The 16,718-nt window shown below is 54.4% G+C and overlaps 5 protein-coding genes across 5 annotated transcripts; 3 read left to right on the forward strand and 2 right to left on the reverse strand.

The window, feature by feature from the left end:
* Positions 1 to 3,550: 3,550 nt before the first annotated feature.
* Positions 3,551 to 5,561, forward strand: J4E88_004118 (uncharacterized protein; the record flags this gene model as incomplete). The annotated part of the gene is made up of 3 exons (XM_049397765.1): positions 3,551 to 3,606; positions 3,666 to 3,822; positions 3,882 to 5,561. The coding sequence occupies 3 exons, from the start codon at positions 3,551 to 3,553 to the stop codon at positions 5,559 to 5,561; spliced, it is 1,893 nt and encodes a 630-aa protein (XP_049256210.1).
* A 903-nt stretch (positions 5,562 to 6,464) lies between these two features.
* On the forward strand, positions 6,465 to 7,528 carry J4E88_004119 (uncharacterized protein; the record flags this gene model as incomplete). The annotated part of the gene is made up of 4 exons (XM_049397766.1): positions 6,465 to 6,524; positions 6,574 to 6,997; positions 7,048 to 7,189; positions 7,243 to 7,528. The coding sequence occupies 4 exons, from the start codon at positions 6,465 to 6,467 to the stop codon at positions 7,526 to 7,528; spliced, it is 912 nt and encodes a 303-aa protein (XP_049256211.1).
* Positions 7,529 to 9,240: 1,712 nt separating this feature from the next.
* On the reverse strand, positions 9,241 to 10,203 carry J4E88_004120 (uncharacterized protein; the record flags this gene model as incomplete). Its single annotated transcript, XM_049397767.1, has 2 exons — positions 9,241 to 9,429; positions 9,484 to 10,203. The coding sequence occupies 2 exons, from the start codon at positions 10,201 to 10,203 to the stop codon at positions 9,241 to 9,243; spliced, it is 909 nt and encodes a 302-aa protein (XP_049256212.1).
* A 1,069-nt stretch (positions 10,204 to 11,272) lies between these two features.
* On the reverse strand, positions 11,273 to 12,088 carry J4E88_004121 (uncharacterized protein; the record flags this gene model as incomplete). Its single annotated transcript, XM_049397768.1, has 1 exon — positions 11,273 to 12,088. One exon carries the CDS (start codon positions 12,086 to 12,088, stop codon positions 11,273 to 11,275), a length of 816 nt encoding a protein of 271 aa, XP_049256213.1.
* A 1,459-nt stretch (positions 12,089 to 13,547) lies between these two features.
* J4E88_004122 (uncharacterized protein) lies at positions 13,548 to 15,101 on the forward strand (the record flags this gene model as incomplete). The annotated part of the gene is made up of 1 exon (XM_049397769.1): positions 13,548 to 15,101. The coding sequence occupies one exon, from the start codon at positions 13,548 to 13,550 to the stop codon at positions 15,099 to 15,101; it is 1,554 nt and encodes a 517-aa protein (XP_049256214.1).
* Positions 15,102 to 16,718: the final 1,617 nt, after the last annotated feature.

The raw sequence follows: 16,718 nt of genomic DNA on the forward strand, positions 1-16,718 counted from the left end.
TTGTTGTTCTCATGCTGATCCTTGTGAGCCGTTTGGAAGATGGGTAGGGGGGTTGGCGGGTCATGACTTGCATGCAGCCATTTTCTGGTGCATTCTGGTTCATATAAATATCATACTCCATCACGTCAACCTTCCTTCATAACAGTGCTTCAATAGTTTGACCAAAGAAAAACTTGGGAACGAAAGCATGAGTCCCAGTCAACGATTCAAATCAGAGAAGCTGACGATCGATGTCTGCGTCAGCCATGCCAAATTGCTTGGAGTCTACGAAAAAATACTCTATATACAACTGATGTGACGGTCTCCCACGTCCTAAATGTACATCACGCCTTTTGTCAAGTCTTTCCGAAGATCGTCTGTGGGTTGTCATGTAATCAGTAGAGGTTTGCGGAAGTATACATCGTGTTCTTCTTTCTTCATTTATGCTAGAAGCGGGCGAAAGAGTACTCCATGGCAGAGTTTTCCATACTCTTTTTTGGATGCTTCTTAAAAATGAAGCGGAGTATTGAAGTGAGGTCTTGCAAGGGATGGTGATGTTTTATATCTCGTAACTTACGCCAGTACGGTGTATGAACACACTAGCGGAGTCCGGGAGAGAGATATAAAGCTTCAAGTTGGGTACACTTTCACTTTCTGCAATTCATGCCCTTGAGGGTTCTACCAAAATTTGAATCTGAACGTGTGATGTGGCTGCGGTGGCGCGCCACGAAAGCTACACTGGAAATTTGCATGGGACGGCGCTATGGGCTTCCCGGGCTATCGTAATTTCATCTCGTGTTTTTTTTTGGGGGGGGGGGGTATAGGGAGCGCAAAACCACGCGGACTCATGAAAATTTATGCGCGGAGCCTTTGGTGAAAAGTCGGGGCACAAGGCTTTGAAAGTTGTAGTTCTTGGATGTGGGAGAGAGGAACGATCAAGAGACGCTTTATACTTGGAAAGGATGAACTGTGATTAGAGAGTGAAGAATCTAAGATGTAATCGAGATACAGAGACATGCCTTTCCTCTGTCTCTAGCTTTTGATTCGAGCGTTCCCTTCCCAGTACAGTCTCGGAAACGGACAAAAAGCTGGAAACTCAACGGTCATGTCCCTGCGCGTATCATGGTATGTCCTCCCAAGAAAGGAATCTGCATTTTCGATGCCAGAACCCCTAGACTCCACAAGGGCTTCGAAAGTTCCCCTCACCTTACTGAGGTATCTCAGCTCATATATCCGGGGTCATTATAGTTGTATGTATCCAACGCGTAACAACAGAGTACCCCTATCTGGCGAAGCGCTTCATTATGGCGAAGTCATAGTACCAACAACCCATCCATGGATCTGCTCGATTGCTGTATCGCTGAAGCTACGCGCTCAGAAAGGGCTTTCGAAAGAATTGGACAAGCTCAAGGTGTCGGGTTCTATTCTGAACCACCTACCCCTCCCCACTCTCCTGATAAGTGTGCCTTGACGATCTCTTGTAGGCGCCGACGACGTGCAGTAGTTGCTAGTGAAGATCGAGAGCACATCGTCTCTGTCATCATGAAGTTGGGATTAGTATATCAAATCTGAGACGTCCAGAAATAACGTCCGAGCAGTGTACCTGCATCTACCACGCGGTCTTCCCTGAGGCACAGGTCTCGGGTTGGGGCCAGAGGTCGTAGTGATTGGAGAAATGAGAATCCTGAGGGCCAGCATGCGGCCCAAAATAAAACGAGGTGTGTACCTGCGTCGACCAGGTCTCTGGGAGAGGGTTAGGTGATGATAAGAAACAAAGGGATGGTTACCGGGTGGTGTGCATGTGGAACTAAGAATAACAGCCGAAGAGTGTACCTGCGTCTGATAGAGGGGTTAGACGCGCCGGGCCGCTTATTTTCCGGTGGGCGTCGTTTCTTTGATGAAGATGAAGTGACGCGTTGCTGAGTGATGCGGGTATCTGGGATGCTTCAATTAGAACCAACAAGCTTCAATGGAGAGCACGTGTTCGGTAGAGCCGCTGGCCCAGTGTGAGGCACAGTCGCTTCAGCAGGTGAAGACCGCAATCACATAGACTAGTCTCGCAGCGGTGGAGTATACGCAAGCGGAATCATGGGCTAGTAAAGCTGGGGAAGGGACACGATGCCGGCGGCTAGGCGGGTGAGATCATGTCAACGGGAAAACGACAAGGGCGGACAGGAAGTGATAGACGAACAGCAGCTTAGCAATGTGTAACGATCTGGAGCTTTGGATGTGTGGTGAGGTAAGCTGGGGCAGTCAGTCAATCAGACGCGGTCGTGGGTGCGTCATGCCAGCCGTGGGAGTGGGTTTGCGGCATGGCCTTCTAAAAATATCGCGTTTCGGACATGGGAGGCAGCCGCGCTAGGAACCGCGTGCTGCGAGCCCTAATCCAACTTCAACGCCTGGGGACATGGAAGCAGATACTGGAGATGATGTGTATGGACGTTATCCGATCGCCTGCAAGCGACGTGACTGCATGGAGATTAACAGGGAGTGTGAAGATACAGAGCACATGGGTGCCGCGCCGCATCCGGCGGGGGGAGCGGGGTGCCCTCGACGGCTGCCTGTATTGAATGATTGCAGTCGCAGAGAGCGGAGGACTCGCTGGCGGGCCGCAGCTCACCCAGGGACTGCCCTCACAGTCGAGGAGGCTATCGTTTGAGAGAGATGATTGAGCCAGTGCTCCGCCATGTGTGGCTAGCAAAACGCGGTCTCGGAAAGGGTGCAAATGGCGCACCGGTAAGTGCAATGCCGCACAAGGAGCACCGGCCGACCGAATGCCTCCGCCCTGCGCCTATCCCACGCTGGCCAACGTCTGCAGCCTGGGTCGACTCTCGTCATTATCTCTGCAAGCGCCGACTCGCGTGCCCGGTGGTCGTGGCACGCAAGAATAGCGACGCCCGTCTGGTCGCTGCAGAGCCGGTCAGACGGCCCTGCTAATCTGAGAGACTCGAGCAGCGAGGTAGCGCAATGCCGGTAAAAGGCAGCTGTCTCATTCTGCTACTGTACGGCATCAAGGGTCTGTTCTGCGCGTGTGAGGCCGCTGGACCCCGGCCCTGATATGTCCCTAAAATAACTCAGCTGGGCGTCGCAGGTGGAGTAAACAGCCCAAGTGCAGTTAGCCGGCCCAGCGATGATTGACGTACAGATTGCACACCCAATTGCAAGGGCACGGCGGACGTGGCACCAAGGTCCAAACCGAGCAAATAAGCTGTAACCGGGCATATTAGCGATCGGATGGCCTGGGCTCTGCAGACGCCAGATTTCTAAATATAGGGGCGCCCACCCACTCCATCATCGTTTCCTCTGCACATCACGTTCAGAGCCTCACGCTTCCTGTGAGTGCAGCAACCGACCTTTGTGTCGCGCATCACAGCCATATAGCCCTGGAGTCGCGAAAAAGAATCGAGCATCCACCGCGCCGATTCTCGCCGCCCACTCCCTCCTGGCCGCGCTGAAACGCTGCACGTCTTCGTGAACACGCCTCTGCCGCGCAAGCTAGTGCCATCGTGCTCTGCTCCTCGAAGCCTCGCCGTCGCTCCATGCGCCTGCCCGTCTAGCATCGCCAGCCACCATGGGTCGCAGAAAGATTGAGATCAAGGCCATCAAGGACGACCGGAACCGCTCCGTGTAAGTCAGCTGCCAGCACCGCGCCCTCACCTGCATCTGCAGCCACTAACCCGCGGCAGCACCTTCCTCAAGCGCAAAGGCGGCCTCTTCAAGAAGGCGCACGAGCTCTCGGTGCTCTGCTCCGTCGACGTGGCCGTCATCATCTTCGGCCACAACAAGAAGCTCTACGAATTCTCTTCCGGCGACATCAACGAGACGATTGGCCGGTACCAATATGTAGGCATCCCCGACGACCCTGGATCGAGAGCCGCGCTAAAGCAGAATGACACTGACAGGTCACGCAGTATGGCGGAGCCCACGAGCACAAGGGTCCAGAGGACTTCATGGGCAAGAAGGACGGCGACGACGAGGATGATGAGGACGACGAGGGCGCCCTGCCCCGGGACTCGCACACCCCGCCCGAGCACTCGATGATGCCCCATCACATGCAGCACTCGCAGTTCCAGCACATAAGACACGGCGCGCCGTCCATGTCGCCGCCAATCGGCAACGGCGCCTTCCAGCAGCGAGGGCCCTCCCCACAGCCGCCGCACCACCTGTCGCGTCCGAACTCGCGCGTAGGCCACATCCGCAGACCGAGCTCCAACCTCGCGCCGCCCCAGCCCTACCCGTCGCAAGCCCCTCAGCCGCCCAACAACTATGCCTACATGCCGACCCCGTCCTTCTACAACCCGCAAGCTGCCCAGCAGATGGCGCCCAAGCCTCAGCCTACACCGCCCGCCGCCCAGTACCAGTTCACGCACCCCATGCCCACACATTCTCAAGTCCAGTACATGCAACAAGAGCAGCAGCGCCGGCAGTCCATGCCACCCACCTTCCAGCAGCAGCAACAGGCACAGCACCAACATCAGCAGCAGCAGCAACACCAGCATCAACAAGAGCAGCAGGCCCAGGTACAAGCGCAACAACAGGCTCAGGTGCAAGCGCAGCAACAAGCACAACAACAGGCCCAGCAACAAGCCCAGCAGCAGCAACAACAGCAACAGGCTCAGCAGCATCGATTGTCTCCACCACCTCCACCCCCGCAAGTGTCCCAGCCGCAACAAGAACACCCGCAACAGCCCACAATCACCGTTCCGTCCCCGCCGCAACAGAACGATTTCCAGAGCCCCCCTCTTCCTCAGCCCAAGCCGCTACACGCGTCTGCCAGACACAGCATCTTCACACCCATCGACGATAGCCAGTCCATGCTCGCAGCACACTGGGGCAGCAGCAACAACTCAAACATGTCTCGCAGCGAAGCTCCCTACATCAAACAGGAGAACCGAGCGCAGTCGATTGACGTGGCCGCCATGTCGCGATTGCAGCCAAACGGGGACCCGAAGCCTCAAGCGCAGCCTCCACAAGCGCCTGTTCAGCAGCCGCCGCAGCGAACCCAGTCTACGTCCTCCATGCCCACCATTCCTCCGCCGTCGCGAACAAACAGTCTACGCATGGGTGGTGAAAGCAAGCCGAGATTGAGGGTGCAGATTCCGAGCGAACAGTCAGACGCTGGGAGTGCGACGGCCGATTCGTCTCCCAAAGACTCTGGAACCACAGGTGCAACCCCTGGACGAAGCACCGACGCATCACACTCTTCTGGTGTAGTTCTGCCTCCTCCATCACCAAGTGCCAATTCGCTGCTAAGTGCCGGTGCAACTGGCCCGCCCAACCCCTTCGCTCGTCCTCCGCCGCCATCAAACAGCAACTCGTACGGTAGCCGCGACAACATGGAAACTCCCATCTCAGCACTCCCCAGTCGCTTTGTTGAGAATGGCCTGCTTCCCTCGCCTTCCAGCTTTTACCCCGAGTGGGGTTTTGGCCGCGACTCCAACATGCTGCCGAGCCCTTTGACTTTCCAGACTCCGGTAGCCCCGAACGGACCCAGCTTCGCCCGCGACGATTCTGCCGAGCGCAAGCGCAAGACGTCTGATCAGGGCTCAGATGACGGCAACCAGAAGCGAGTCAAGACCTGAGCAGCGTAGCGGAGCTCGAAAAGTTCTTTTGCAGCGATCTTCTTTCTCGTGTGGCCTCGGCCATGCTGTATTTGTACCCCTTATTTTTATCCTTCTGTTACGGTCTTTACTTCCTGGAGGCCAGCCAGCGATGCTCGATGCATACTATATACCGTTGTTTTTGTTTGAAGGATTTGTAGAACTTGGGTGCAGGGGCGTTGGATACCCAGGATGATTGTCGTTGTTATCATCTAGTATTTTGTCTCGTTTCACAATTTGACGGTTGCACTTGGACACCCTCGGGCGCCCGGTTATGGCATGACGAAAGATCAGAGTTGCGATTTGTACTTCTTTGTAAAAAATATAATCAATGAACAACTTGGACGAGTCCACTTAGACATACAAGGATACCCCATTACGCAAGCTCTCCGTGACTCGGCACTGGAGGGAACGAATGACCTGCGAACCCCACAGCAACTGGCCGAATCTTCGGAAATCGGAACATTGGGTAAGAATACCACGATCAGATTTTGCGCTATGCCACAGACTGATTTGTCGTATCCGCATCGCGGTAGACATTCCCTTGTTGTTGACCGGCACGAGGGCTAGTGCGTCATAGGGCCAAGCCTCCTGCCCCGCTGCGCATATGCCTACCCAAGGGGTCGCCGTTGGTGTCAGCCGCAACCGGGCTGTGAAGGGCGACGTTGGGCTTTGATCGCTGGAGCCGCATCTTACTCGGCTGATCGCAAAGCCTTTGTACGAAACCTACTAGCATCTTCCTGTGTTTGGGAGTCACTTGTCTGCGTGACGATTGCTGCCCGCGCCGAGAAGCTGAAGCTTGGTGTCACCCTCATATATCATCAGCCCTCGACCTTGCGACATCTTGCTTTCCACCTTGCAAACACACGACGACTCGCTCCCACCATGGCGTACAACAAAGGCTTCAACCCGGACAGGCTGCCCATGCATGCCGAGCCTGAGCAGGTACGTCTTTGCAGTCCCTCGACGCGCCTGCAGGACTGACGTAGACCAGGCTGCTGCGATGATGTCGCAAAACGCATCTGCGGCCTCACGCCCACCGCGCACCAGTTCAGCGCGTCCCGACTACAACAAACCTCCCCCGCCCGTTCCCAGCGGCCAGAGATACGACACCCGTCCCGATGAGCGCTACGGTGGTGGACGCGGCGCAGGAGGGGGTGGATATGACAGCAGACCCCCACCAGGCGCATACAGCGACCCGCGGTACGACGGCCGATACGACGCGAGGCCAGACAACAGAATGGGAGTTGGATCGCCTCCACCAGTCAACTATGGCCATGGACCTCCACCACAGGGATACCATGGAAGACCGCAGTTGGCGCAGCAGTCGAGGCCGCCGCCTACTCCTGCGCCGCCGCCAAGAGATGCGAATGACCGCGAAGCGCTCTGGAGACTGTTCGGTGCGGTCGACAAAGACAGTATGTTGTATCAAGACTTCGCATATACACAATGCTAACGCATGCGACAGAGAGTGGTGAGCTCACAGAAGCCGAGCTGCGAACAGCACTCGTCAATGGAGACTGGACACCTTTCGATCCCCACACCGTCCGTATGATGATCCGAATGTTCGACACCAACAGATCTGGCTCCGTCAACTTTGACGAATTCTGGTACTTGGTCTCGTCTCCTTCGTGACAGGTCCAAGCTAACACATCGTTTGTAGTGGGCTCTGGGGCTTCCTCTCAGCTTGGCGCAGCCTGTTCGACCGTTTCGACCAAGACCATTCCGGCAGCATATCCTACGCTGAATTCAATGAAGCCCTCATCGCCTTCGGATACCGCCTCTCCCAAGCATTCGTCACTCTTCTGTACCGCACGTACGACCGCGACGGACGCAACGCACTGAGCTTCGACTTGTTCGTGCAAGCGTGCATTAGTCTGAAGAGGATGACGGATGTCTTCAAGAAGTATGACGAGGATCGCGACGGCTACATCACGCTGAGCTTGTAAGTTGCATACGAAAGAGTGGGAGAATACTTTTTGAACGGTGGCTAACTATATCCGTAGCGAGGAGTTTCTCACAGGTGCGCAAGCTTTATTCCTCTTCAACTCGATTTCGGCCTCCACTGATACTGGACTGTACTAGAAATCATCCGCCAGCGATGAGCAGCAGGAATACATGTACACCATTTACGCAACATTTGGATGCGTTGCCACTCTGGATACTGTCCGGCACTTGGTCACCTACGCGAAAGCGAGCAGGACGTCGTCATGGGCCATCCCCAAGTGCCGTGTTACGTCGGAGTATGACGGAACATCTGGACTGGTATCCAAACGAGCGAGGAACATGCGTAGTTATGGTCGGAGACCAGGCATACTTGATGAAGGTAATGAATATAGATACCCGTTTGATACAAACGAAAACATTGATACTACATTTGTCTCTCAAGCTACGTGCTCGTCATCTTCAAACAGGTCTAGAGACAACATTACCATGAAAACATGCAAAGTAGGTGACCTAACGTCAATGTAGGCTCTAGGGTGCTCCGGCTTTTCCTAGATTAGCTTGGACAAACTACCAACACCTGAACCTCTCCCTCCATCCCCATCTCTCCCTTCCGTCACCGCCGCGGCGACGGTAGTAATAATCATCGTCGTCATTGCCTCCAGCATCGTACCTCATCACTCTCAATCCTGATCCAGCGTGCGTATATGAGTGTTCGCGCACGCGACGCCCTCCCTCACGGCCTTCATGGAAGCCGTTGTAGTCGAATGCGGGGCCGTAGTGAAGTTGTCTGGGAGTGTACAGTCAGTGAAATGCTAGTAAGAGGACATATATGTACAAAGTAGCGAAACGTGGTCAGAGGATAGATACTTACGGAGCCTGGTCATATCCAAAGCCTCGAGGTCGAGATTGGTACCGTGGCATGATGATATCCTGAGGGGGGATATGTTACTCGCAGACGTTAAAGAAGGATCGTTGGGTGGGCTGGACGTTGATTGAATAAGGCAGGTTGTTAATTAGTAGGTGGATTTGCGAAGACGGCGATGATAAAGTATAAGAGGCTTATGCTGGATTTTCTCGTTATATAGTACAAAAGAGAAGGACATGAATGTCGGAATGACGATGCAAACTTGAGTTGGCATACATCGGTGTCGAGTACACGTTGTAGTACTTCGTGTTGCGTATCGCGCACGCGTACATGGTAAACAGTAATGACGATTCTGTACAGATGATGGTGGACAACAGTATACGAAGGCACACTTCACTGAAATGATCCATTGCGTGGCTGATCGATGATGCGTGCTGGTATTTTGGCCTGGGGTATGAGAGAAGTGCGTGCATGGCAACCTGGGGGGAAACAGAGCCCTCTAGAGCCTACATCGACGCGAGGCTACCTACCTTACATGTTTGTATGTCAATGTAGTCCACAGACCTATGCAGGTTGTTTCTTGTATAAGGTGCATGTATGCAAGCGAACAACGGTCCTGTTTGAGTATATCCATTCATAATAAACCAAGGTATACAATCTTCATCGCTGAATCTGTCCTACAACACATTCTGGTATCTGGGGGTATATGACAAAACGTTAAGGAAAGACGTGAACTCGTTCTTGAGGTCGTGTAAAAAGACAAAGGCCGCTGTACTCCAAAAATTGCTCCGCATCGACATGACCAATCTGTTAGTCTGGGGACTGTATGATCCGCTCTCTTCTCATCATTTAAACCTTGTAGGGCTTGCGAGCACGGCGAGAACCATGGTCCTTGCCGCCGATGCAGAAGCTGGCGATCCAGCCAAGCAGCGCAATGAGCATAAGTGCAGTTGCAGCCCATGTCAAAGCAAGGAACTTGCCGCCCCAGTTCGCGTTCAAGCCAATGTCGTTACCGTGCTTGTTTATTATATCGACACCCTAATTAAAAAATCAGTATATGTCTCACTTGAACATTGTACAGTCAAAACTTACCTTGACCATTACAGCAGTGACAAGGGCGCTTGCGAGGCCGATAGCCAGGAAGGCGAGTGTCGCAAGAAGGAAGTTGATGCAGGGAGTAAGTCGTCCGTTTCCGATGAAGATTCCAAGAACGCTGGTGACAAGCGTGATGAAGATGAGGCAGATGGCAATGACATATAGCACAAACATAGCTGCCATGAGCGCGTTGAGGGCATCAATTCCGTTCTGGATGTCATCTGGCCAGTTTAAGTCCTCTAGGGTGATGTCTACGCCCGTCTTGTTGATCGCCTCTTGGATGATGGCCGTGGGGTCGAACTTGTAGGTAGCCCTGCTCTTTGCGCACTCGGTGACGTTCTTGCTAATGTCATCCTGACTCAGCGTGGCGTTGGCCACCTCTCCAGGCTCATACTGTCCTTGGCAGTAGTTGAGCATGTGTGCCGAGTACCAGTCCTCAATGCCAACGCGCTCGCGGAACTCATCGATCTGCTCGTTGATTTCGTTGGTGACGCTGTCGGTAATGGAGTCGGGAATGAGGTTTATGATGGATGAAAGTGTGGAGTCAGAGTCTTCCGATGGAGCTTGGATGAGCGTTTGTCCAACTGCGGACGTGTTGAGCGTTAGGAGGGAGTAGTCTTCCATGAAGCCTTTCTTATGCCCGGCGAATAGGCAGAGAAACGAGAGGATGAGGGCCGCGGTACAGCATAGCACCGGTAGTACTGCGATGAAGCGCATCGTGATGGTGTTGGCTTTACGGTTGTAGTGGAGGTGTGGTGTGGTGTAAAGGCGCAAGTAGTCGCGATCCCTCTATGTGCGACTCGTGAATGACGATGTATTCAAACAGCGCTGCAAGGCTGAAACGCAGATTAAAGACAAAAGCGATAGATGTTAAATATGCGTCAAAGGCGATAAAGGAAGAGTCAACCACTTATACGTGACGCGCGAATACAAGCTTAGGACGCGACGACCGTGCAAAAGACCCGCACGTCACTGCTAGGGCCCGGCCATGGCAACAAGCGAATAGCAAACCCAACCAACGGGGCCTCAGCCTCAAGATCAACGGCATTGAATACGAATCAGGGCCTTCTCAACACACTGACCACGATGTTGACGTGTTGCTGGGCGTGTGGTGTACAGACCCTGGAATTATGACGTAGCGCAGCGCTAAGCGAAGCAAATGCGCAGGGGTAAAGCAGGAACGTCGGGAACTTGACGTGCCTAGATTTTTGGTTGGCTGATGATGGCAGAGTTGAAAAAAGAAAGAGTGCCGAAACTCTCGTCAATCTCTGCATCGGTGTAGGCAGGAGCGCGGCGCTTGCAGATGTGCCAGCCACACGGGACCACTGTGGGGCGCACAGCCGCAACGTGCGTGTGCAGGTACGAATCGATGCAGACTACGGTGACACAAATAGAAGCTGGATTCAACAAGATCGCCTATAAGTGCGCCCCATACAAGAGAAAACTGGGACAGGTCTAGAGCCTACATTAACGTTGGGTCACCTACTTTGCATGCTTCCGTCTTGATGTCGGCTCCTTCATGAGTGAAGTGAGTGATGGAACGCACCATGTAGGTCAAGGACTGGCTTGTCTAGTCTGTTTGTATTCGGGTCTATCGCTATGGTCTCGTCGTCTATTCGTGAGGCATCGTCTATCATGATGACCATAAGTGCATTACTTTCGTAGAGCAGCCTGTGCTCTCGGACTTTTGGAGTGGAATAGCTATAAGCGGTTGTGGTAGTGATGAAGTGTTGCGCATTGCGCATTGGTGTTGGGTCGCAGCCGGTTGGCACGGTGCTATCCGGCCTCACGACGGCGTCTTCTTGGAGTTCTTGGTGGGTTGGGGTGTTGACGACGAGCCAGCGCTGACGCCGTCAGTGAAAGGAGAGTATGGCGCTGTCACTGAGTGCGGGGGTGCTCGTTGGCCAGACTTTGTGCGCGGAGGCTCAGCGGAGCCCGGCCACTTCTTCTGCTCCTCGTGCATCTTGTCTAGTGGCTCTCCGACTATGTGATACTTGTCCCAGTTGACGGGTGGACATCGCACGATGTTCTGCGGCTGCGGTATTGCGGGGAACTTGGGTGGGTCGGGTTTCGCCTCCATGTGCGTGGAATCTTTGCGCGTGTCTGCGCTGTTCGCGTCTTGTTCGCTACTGCTTGCTGCGTCGGACAGACCGGCCAGTGTTGGCGTGAGGATGTCCTGGTGCGACTGGGAGGCCTGCGCGCGTTGTTCTTGCAGCGAGCGCACGAACGCCTGCGGGTCGGACACAGCGGCTGCCTTGAGGTCCTGGAGGGCCCTCAGGTCGCGCTTGCTCTTTTCACGCTGCAGCTGCAGGAGCGAGATGGCGGAGCGCAGGGCGATAGCATCTGGGTTCTCGCTCTCCGATATGGCGACGGACGGCGGTTGCGGTCTGAAGGTGGCCGTGGGCGGAGGGGCAGGGCGGGGTCGGGCTTCGGTGCGCTCCACAGGAGCTAACTGGGCAGCGGAGGCCGTGGGCGTGAGAGGTGACACAGGCGGGCGGTCAGGCGTGGGCGACTTGGAGCGGGCGCCAGAGTGCTCCGAGGCGGTCGAGGCATCGCTGGAGGACACCGGGCGCGCGTTCGTATCGACCAGGAGCGCAGGCATGGCGGCGTGGAGGGAGACGTCGCCAGGCGCAAAGCCGGAGAGTCGTGGCAGGAGGGCGATCGGCGACCACGCTGCGGTGAAAGCAAGGTCAGGCCACGCAGAGGCCTGGGAGCGCTGCTGGTAAATCTCCGGCGGTGGTTCGCCGCGAGGTGGCGGCGTCTTAGGCGCTGTCTAGACTTGTGCCGGGGCCGTCCATGCCAGGTGCGATTTGCGAGGGGGATGTCGGTCGTGCAAGATTGTGCGCGGGAACGCCCACGCTGGCTGCTGCTGTCGACACGTCGCGAGATGAGTGCGAGGGTTGTGCGGAGCCGGCCTGCGGGCGATAATTTCTTTGGCTGCGATTCGGCTGTACGGGAGTCGATCTCGTCTATCTTGTAACAAAGCCGGCCATCCAACATCAACTGCCACACGTCACACAGTCCGCCGACAACACTCGATGACCCTGGCGGAAAAGATATTGAGCCTGGTCTCTCGTATTCGAGTAAGAGCGTCACATGATGGTCTGTGGTATTGGAAGGGTATACACGTCTCATCATACTACTATTCAGCTGTGACCAGAAAGGAGTGTCCGAACATGGTAATCCGCGCTCCGAGTACTCCGTCTACACCATCACGATGCCAGTTGCACACTGACCTCGGTTGCACTTGCTTGTGGCCGTGCGTGGCATTCTCAGACAGCGATTGCGTGACGCGCCGCTATTCCCGACGTCTGAATCTCGTCATGTCTATCCGACCTCCATGCGGTCTGGTCGAACAGAATGGCAAGTTCCTTGAGGGATATAGGAGAGACAAAGTAAGGGCTAAAGACGGCACCGGCACGAGGCAGTGTCAGTGCGCTCCTCTGAAGCAACTGCCATCTCACAACCGACATAACGGCGTTCAAGATCTGCCCTCTGATTGCCAATTTGCATGTCGCAAAACGCGTCCGTCTAGTCCGGCGACATCCTCGCAGATGAGAGTCTTACGCAGCCGAACGCCTGCAAGGGTCAGCGCCAGAGCGAGAAGCCACCCAAGTAATCCACCAAAACGCCATGCCCAGCCCGCCAATAGCAATACTCTGATAGGCGGTGCCGCGTGGATAGCCATCAGAATCACGTCTCTTGAAGCGTAGCGTACCCGTCCCAGCCTGCGTCCTCCACGGTGAGTCGCTCTTGCTTTTTGCTAGCCTTGGAGCCCTCAATTGCGCCTTCTACTTGCAGACTCTCCAGCTCGGTACAGACACGCCCATTTCCCTCATCTGCCGTCCCGTCCTCGACCCTCACCTCTCCACCTCCATATCATCCTTCCAAATGCCACTCAAATTCCTCACTTCTCGACCCTCGACTACTGTCCGCTACCTGCACCTGCATGACATGCGCTACGCCTTAGCGACGGCCTGCCAATCAAACGACGATCAAACTGGCACTGACTGGCCGCTAAACCCTAAGGGCCCACCCGACCGAAATCACTTTCGTTAGCCATGGCTCCGAATGCAGACTTAACAGCACAGTCCCCGCTGGCGCGCATGCCCAAGCTGAAGTACAGAAATCCGCTTCCGTCCGACAGCCTTTCCATCGCCGACTCTGCTTCCCAGGACTCTGGGCCCGACTCTGCTTATAGTCAAGAGCCGCCCGCGACCCCGGATCCAAACGCTCCTTCGAACATCTCCCGTCCGTCCTTCGACACTACCTCCCTGACGTCATCCAGTCTGGCTTCCATATCCTCCAGCAACTCTTCGTCAAATGGCTCAAAGTCATCGAAGAAGAAGAAAAAGGGCTCCGTGCTCGGGTTTCTTTCTCTGAAGGAACCATCCCAAGTCGCTTTGGAGCAGTTCAAGGAACAGCAGCGCAAGCAGAATCTCAACTCCGGAACCTCAACGCCGCAGTCAAGAGCCAGCAGCAACTATGTCGGCCAAAAACTTCCAAATTCTGTCCCCAAGGTCAATTCAAAATGGGACGGTGTTCCTGAATCCGTCAAACACCGGTACTCAACAACAAGCGCATACAGCAAGGACAACAGAATCAGCGTATCGTCCAAGGGCTCCTTTGGCTCGCCTCTCAAAAACGCCCCCTGGAACGAGTCGAGATTCTCTGTCATGACAGACGGCACCCGTAACCCACCCAACTCAGTCGCATCTGCCTCCATATCAAACCTTACTATCCGAGATGGAGCTTCTGGCCTCGGATCCTCGCCATCAACTACCACGCTCCCGGAGATGTCCTACTATTTCCCAGACGACCCCGCTGCGTCTGGCGCGTTACCCCCCAGGTCCGAGAGCGCTGGCGCGTCCTACGATTCTACCATGCAGTCACCAGTCCGGCTCTCGAACTCCACTTCGAGCGATCGTCCAAGCATAGACGGATCAGTAGACTCACGACCACATTCCCCAGCCTCTTCGACGACATCCGCAGATACGATCGTCATGGACACTGCAGATACTATCTTCCGAAAATTGAACGACCGGCCCAACCAAGGAGCATGGGGAACGGATGCTCATGCTGTTCAGGCGCCTGCTGAGAACAATTTTGGCGATGTGCCCGACTCACATGACTTCCTCTTTCAACCCCAGCCTGTTGTAGAGCGCCGACAAAGCGAACCGCTCGCCATCTACGAGTCGCCCTTGGATGCATCGTCTATCCCACACTACGCCCCTCAGCGACCGGTCCAGAACTTCAGTCGGCCAATGGCAACGAAGGGCCCACCGCCAGTTCAGCGGTCTACACACATGCCGCACTACAGGAGGACACCATCAGCTCCAGCGCTACCAACTTTGTACGAAGCGTCGCTAGCCAGCACTGATGATCTTCGAGAGGATCGTGATGATGACGACGACGATTCGTATTCCATTGCTCCATCTACCATTGCGCCATCTGAGCTCTCCAAACATTGGTATGAGTCTCCACGTGAACGTCTAGGTCTTGGTAGGCGACTTCAGATCAATGATGTTTCACCATGGGAGGAGCAGCGAGGGGCAGCAGGTAAGCCCAAGAAAAGTCGCTTGTCAATGTTTGGGAAGGCGGTGTCGAGAGGATAGGCTTTGCGGGCAAAGCTCGCGCATTGACTGACTCCCAGTGGGTAGCTTCGTGCGAACCTGAGCGATCATCGACCGGTGCTACAAAAACATTCGGCTCCTGATACGCCAACTTGTGTACAAACTTTTGCGATTAGCGATATCCAGCATACCCCCGCTTCGGCGACATTCTTGTACGGCGGCATTTTTGAACGCCAGTTTCTCCAACATAGATACCCATTTCACGAATCTTACCAATCTGCTCTCTAATGGCTACATCATCACGCATCATTCTCTCAGGTAATGTAATAATTAATTCACTCTTACATACGGCTGCGCCTCGTTACGAATCCGATCTCATGGAGCTGTGGGGAAACATGGCGCGAATCGCGCGTCGATTTACGAAGGTTTGACGCAAGGCACTACACAATCACACCATAGGGCTTACTATAGTGGCACGTTTTGCGTCCATCGCACGTATCTCATGCAAGCCCCAATCTCACTAGTTCACCTTTTCGAACCCTATATTGCTTCTGCCGTGGTTCTTCAGCCCTGGTCTAGCGTGACTGTTTGCCGATCGACAAGCCCGTCGAAACCTTAACGCCATAATCCACTCCCTTGCAGTATCGGAACGAGCACGCCCTCTTACCATTCCATTTGACAGGCTTAATGTGATTCGCCTAGCGGACACTCATTCCAATCCAGCTCACACGTCATCTAGTCGATCAACAAGATCTGCTCGCCGAGCAAGTCAATCCAAAACCAGATCACACGAGCCATCGAAACACCATACCAATAGTTTGACGCTGGCTGTCGCAAAGTGCGCTTGCATCAGATGTCAACTCTTTTGGCGGACACGCTCGAGTAATGAGTATCTAGCACCGGCGGCTCCGCTCAAAGGCCCTTTTTTTGGTTGACCTATGAATGTCGTGATGATTGCCGACACACTCCCGCTAGAGTTAGCTTTCTCCAGATCATCACATGGCGCAGCATGGTACTCCTTGTGTCACTAGCTTGATCGACAGGGCAGACGCGTCCACACCCCGTATTCCTAGGATACCCACGATCAAATGTTATGCGTGTTTTCGGAAGGGTAAGCGACTGCCCATGCTTAGATCAGGTTGAGCTTTGAAGGAGGATAGCAATACGTTGCTGTAAACTTTGAACCGATGTTCATGGCCGAAGTGAGCGCGAACTGCAGCATTTGGAAGCGGAGAGCTGCGGCGCTGAACATGGCACATGGAAGAGCCCAGTCCTGGACATGAATTGCGTTGGTAGCTTTTTGAGTTTTGAAGAGAAAGCAGTGTGGGGGAAGATTACCGATGGCACTGCGACTCGTTGTTTATGGACGCGGTGGACAATGTCACATCAACCTGGAAAAAGACTGAACAGGTCTGCAGCCTACAATAGTATGGAAACATGCATAATAGGTAACCAACCTAACACTGATGTAGGCTCTAGACCTGTTTAGCTTTTTTTTCTTGTATATGGTAGTGCACTAATTTCGACTGCCAGAGCAGAACGCAACATGGAAATGGTCCAGATCAATTTTGATACAACGCCACTCAACATGCTCCACATGAATGGTTCTGTCCGTTTTTTGCGTCTCCTCCACTTGCTCTTACAGCCGCCGAACATCAA

Source organism: Alternaria novae-zelandiae (genome assembly GCF_023758075.1).
Source record: "Alternaria novae-zelandiae strain BMP 2774 chromosome Unknown scaffold_7, whole genome shotgun sequence".
NCBI classification, from domain to species: Eukaryota; Fungi; Ascomycota; class Dothideomycetes; order Pleosporales; family Pleosporaceae; genus Alternaria; species Alternaria novae-zelandiae.